Source organism: Physeter macrocephalus, chromosome 18, assembly GCF_002837175.3.
Source record: "Physeter macrocephalus isolate SW-GA chromosome 18, ASM283717v5, whole genome shotgun sequence".
Classification (NCBI taxonomy): domain Eukaryota; kingdom Metazoa; phylum Chordata; class Mammalia; order Artiodactyla; family Physeteridae; genus Physeter; species Physeter macrocephalus.
Genome location: NC_041231.1, coordinates 4,243,311 through 4,248,156, shown reverse-complemented (window position 1 = coordinate 4,248,156; position 4,846 = coordinate 4,243,311). Strand labels below are relative to the sequence as shown.

The window sequence follows — 4,846 nt, the reverse complement described above, 5'->3', positions numbered from 1 at the left end:
GGGGCCGGCGCGGATTGGCGGACAGGCGGGCGGGCGAACGTGGGGCGGGGCCGGGGCCGGGGCCGGGGCTGCGGCGGGCCGGCCGGTGTCCCGGGCCCGCCGCGGGTCCGAGCGGAGCGGCGCGCCCGGTGCCCCCGCGGGCCGGGGCGCGGAGCCTGGGGCGGCCCCGGCGGCCCCGCGCGATGCGCCGCTCGAGCACGGACGAGTCCACGTACCGGCGCAGCCCGTCGCCGCCGGGCAAGGAGCCGGGCTTCGCGCGCGGCGGCCCCTTCTTTGGCCTGCACGCCAACCCCGGCCCCAAGGCGGCCCAGGCGCGCTACACGTCGCCCAAGGGCAACAAGTACGTGGTCTTCTACTTGGACCTGTCCTTCATCTTCCTCCTAGAGCTGAAGCGCTGCAGCATGGCTCACGGCTGCCTGCAGGGCGTCAAGTACCTCATGTTCGCCTTCAACCTGCTCTTCTGGGTGAGTGGCGGCGGGGCCCCGGGGTCGCTGCTCGCGCTGAAATGGCGGGGAGACACCACCGCGACGCGGGCTGGGGGGTGTGCCTGGGGTCGCCGGGGGCCAGAGCTGGACCGGCCCCTGGGGAGGGTTTCCGGTGCCTCTGGGGTCCGCCGGGCCTCTGCACTCTGGGCGGCCGCCCCGCGTCCTCTCCCCTCTCTGTCTCTTCCTGAGACCGACCTGTCCCGCACCTGCCGCAGGTCGGCGTGGGGCCCTGCGCCTGGCCTCTACCGGGTGTGAGCCCCTGTCCCTGCGCTGAGCCCCTGGTGCCTTCCCCTCCCGTCCCTTCCCTCCCTCTTCGTGGGCGCAGACCATGTCCTTTCTGCACTCGCCTCCCCGGCAGACCGGCCTTGCTGGCTCCAGGGACCGCACCTGGGGAGGGGCTGGGCGGGGGGGAGACGGTCCCCAGCCTCCCGAAGTAGGGAAGGGAGAGGGGTGGGTGTGTGGGTGAGCCCTCCGGCTGGACCAGACCCTGGGCGGGATGAGGAGTCGGTGGGAGACTGGGGCTTCCATAACTTTCGCTGGGGTGGGTTGGGTTTGCTCAGAGGAGGTGCCTGTGTCCACGGTAGAGGTGTTGGTGCTACAGGGTGGCCCCCGTCCCCCCAAACTGGAGGACACAGTGGCCACCCAGACCCAAACGGCAGGGAGGGTTTTGGGCTCGGGCTGTGGCAGGTGTCACACCTGACCAACTGGAGCACGCCTGGCCAGGCCTGGGCCCCACTGGCTGGGCTGGGGGAGGGTTGGTGGAGAGCTGATGCCAAGGTCACTTTCTGCTCCCACCCTTCTGCCACAACTGGGAGTGAGGGGGCGTGGCTTTGGCTCCTGCCTGGGCTCTGGACCCCAGAAGGAGGCTGTCAATTGTAAGCTCATTTGCATGAGGTCCAGTTAAGGCGAAATGCTCAGAAACCGCGGCCGCATTTCTGCACATCCCTTCTCTCTTGGACCCTGGCCTGGGAAGTGGGAGGGTCGCTGGGAGGGGTGGCCAGCCTGGGAGGCTCCTGCCCCAGTTGCCCCCTCCCGAGGCAGTCACCCAAAGAGTTGTTCTCTGCAAGGGGCTCCTGGGAGGGGCAAGGCCCGGCCCCAGAGCGGAGGAGCCCCCCGAGAGGCCAGGAGCCAACAGCAGAGGTGGGTACAGCTGGAGCTGTGCCCAGGCATGTGCAGAGGTGACTGTTTTCTCTTGGCGGGGGACGTTGACCAGGTGCAGTGGGCACAGGTGTCGTGAGCAGTGAGCTGCTGGCAGGGTCGGTGTGCCTTAGGCAGTGTGACAGGAGAAGGCTGCAGGTGGCAGTGTGACCAGAGCTAGCAGCCGTAGGTGTGATGGTGGTGAGCAGGGAGCGGGGTGGACTGACCGGGGGGTGAGCAGCGGGTGTGGGGGATGGTCCCAGGCGGTGGGCAGGACCTGCTTCTCCCCTTCCCTGACCTCCCCAGTGACCCGCTTGCCCGGAAAAGGAGAGGGGGCCCCTCGAGGGGGCCTGTGCTCTGAGAGCAGCCCACCCTGATGGGCCCCCAGGCCGAACTGTGTCTGCCCTGTGAACCCTGGAGGAGCCTCCGTACCAGCTGCAGGGCGGACACACTCCACTGATTTCCGCCGTGGATGGCGTTCTCAGCTCAGGAAAGAACAATTCAGGAACCCCCTGGGATCCCCTCCTGGGCTAGAAAATCCAGTTCCCTTTTATTATCCAATTACACTCCCCAGCCAAGCAAACTGGGCCCCTGCCAGTGTGCTGTCTTGGCCTCTCCACACCCCACCTTGGTGCCCAGCGGGGTTCGAGGCCTGGGGGTCAGAGAGGGGGCCCACGGAAACACGCCGAGGCCAGGGATGGTGAGCATGGTAGGGGGGCCGGCGGGACATCCATCCCCCGGGCCCTGTGCAGCTGTCAACCAGGCCCTTGCTGCTGGTGACAGGCTGCAGGGGGGTGGGGTGGGGCTAGAGCACCCCTTCCCCGGGAGCCTGGCTCGTTTGCTGTCTGGGGGTGCGGAGTCCCCGCAGGAGGGATAGGTTCCCCCCCCGACATTTCCCACTTGGGAGGAGCTGCGGGGAACAGTGGGATTGAGGATCCCGGCCCGTGGACCTGCTTGGAGGTCAAGATGCAGTGACCTCCCCGTGGCTTCCTCCGGCCCCCCAGCCCCTGCCGGGCACCCCTTTCCTTCAGGAGTCACCTCAGAGCCCCCATTGTCCATAGGCAGACCCCCCGCAAGGCCCTGTCACCCACACCTGGCCCCATTGGGCCCCTGCACGCCTGGCAGGTCTCTCTTCCCGGGCCTAAGCTCGCCTCCTCCGGCAATGCCCGCCCACCCCTCCCCTCCGTCCCCAGTGCGTCCCCAGTGCCGGGCAGCGCCCCCTGCTGAGGATGGGGGAGGGGCGGGCTCTGAAGTTAATTGACTCTGTGTGCCCTGTTTGCGGGGTTTTCCCTGGGGGCTTCTGGATGGGGACTGGAAGGGCAGGGTTGAGGCCGCCAGCCTCGGGTGCCAGTGGGGCTGGAAAGCATCACCCATCTGTCCTGGGGTGGGTCTGCCTGGTCCTGCGTGGCCTGTGGGTCATTGGCCCATCTCGGGCGAGCAAACATGCCTGCACGTTGTCACCAGGGATCGCAGCTCGGGTGCCCTGACACGGGGAGCCAAGAAGGTGCCGGCGGCGGCCGGGGGCGCCCAGGGGAGGAGAGGCCCCGGTGCCGACCGACCCGGAGACCTCCACCTGCCCTCCTGTGGCAGCCAGGCCCTCACGGGGCGGGGACAGCTCCACTGGGGACACAGCTGCCCTCCTGCAGGCGTGCACAGGTGCTGGGCAGCTTAGGGCCAGGGTCCTTGAGTCAGGGGTGTCTCCTGGTGAGTAGGGCTCTGTGCGGGGGCGGGGGATGCCCAGGAGGGGAGGAGCGGGGGCTGAGCAGCCCCTGGGGTGCTCTCCCTCCCCCTCTCCACCGCTGGGTGGGTGCTCAGCGCTCCCCCAGGGGCAGTTTCTGTGGCCCCAGGGGCGGTCTTGTCGGTCTGGGGGTGGTCCTGGGCAGAGGCAGGGCTGGCTCTGAAAGGGGAAGGTTCTTCTGGGCTCCCCTGGCCGGGGAGCTGCACCCAGGCCTCAGCCGTGCAGTCCAGCCCGCACCTGCCCAGCTGAGGGCCCGGCTCCCTGCTTCCCTGGCAGGGGCGCCTCCTGGTCTTGCATCTGGGCCCCTCCCTGCTCCTCCTCCCCCTGCAGCGTGGGCAGGGTCTGTCTGTGTGGCTGGGCTGGGGGTCGAGCCCTGCCTGCCGCCCAGGCTTCCGGGCAAGTCCTGCCCTCCTGGGGTCCTCAGTTTCCCCAGCAGCACCACAGGGGGGTCTTGGTTTTCCCCTTTGATGAGCTACAGACCGAGGCCTGGCCTGCTGTCGCTGGCCTCTGGGCAAGACGCCCTGAGACCGGTGGAAGATGCTGGCAAAGGGCTGTGCAGCGCTGGGGAACACCTCCCCCAGCCCCGCCGCAGCTGGGGAACAGGCACGTGCAGGGTGCCCTGCCGGAGGGCACGGCGCAGGGCGGGGGCCTGCACCCCTCAGACCCCGTGGCTCCTCTTGGCCCCAGCCTTCTGGAGGTGCTGCGGGCGTCTGTGTGTTCTGGCTCTGGTTTCTTCCTGCAACAGGGTGGGGCAGGGCAGTGGGGGTCCTGCTGCCCGGGGACCCCGGGCCGGGGTGGGTGGGCAGCCCGAAGTGGGGGTCCTTGGCCGTCCTGGTCAGGTCAGGGGTCAGGATGCCACAGGATGTCGGTCCTGCATGAGCATCCATTTCCGAACCGTCCCACTCCCATTAGGGAGTTTGTGGCAGCAGTTGGTCGGGGGCCCTGGGAGTTCTGTCTGGGGCAGAGAGGTGTGGCCTCAGCCACTAAGCGGGGCAGGGGGCAGGGGAGAGGCCTGGGGGCCCGGCCCCACCTCCCCATCGAGGCCTGCCCCCTGTCTGCTCCCCGGCTGCCCTGGCAGGGCACCGCTCCTCCTCCTTGGATACCAGCCTCAGGGGGTCCCTGGTCAGTGGGGCTACCTCCCTGATGGGCTGGGGCCGGTCCCCTCATCTTGGAGCCTGGGGGGATGTGGGGCTTGCTGGAGCTTAAGGAAACTCATTACAGTCAGTTGCAGAGATTTCAGTGGACAGCTTGAGGAGATGTCACCTGGGGAACCACATCCAGCCAGGATGGTCCCTGAGCCCCTGCATTCAGTCCCCCCAGCCCCTGCCTTGGGCCCTTGCAGACCTGACTTCTGGCACAGGGGATAAGTTTGGCCGTTCTTTTTTTTTTTTTTTTTTTTTTTTTTTTTTGCGGTACGCGGGCCTCTCACTGCTGTGGCCTCTCCCGTTGCGGAGCACAGGCTCCGGACGCGCAGGCTCAGTGGCCG

The 4,846-nt window shown here is 68.2% G+C and overlaps 1 protein-coding gene across 6 annotated transcripts in view; it reads left to right on the top strand.

Moving 5' to 3' along the window:
• Window positions 1-4,846, top strand: part of TSPAN4 (tetraspanin 4) — a 21,694-nt gene that overhangs the window by 7,701 nt on the left and 9,147 nt on the right. For 5 of the 6 annotated variants that reach the window (XM_024131575.3, XM_024131573.3, XM_007108675.3 and 2 more), the window contains exon 3: window positions 385-464. In XM_024131575.3, the coding sequence (XP_023987343.1) occupies window positions 402-464 (63 nt within the window). In that variant the 5' untranslated portion in view covers window positions 385-401. Of the gene's footprint in view, window positions 1-174; window positions 465-4,846 lie in introns of those variants that run through there. The other variant, XM_024131572.3, reaches the window with a different exon arrangement.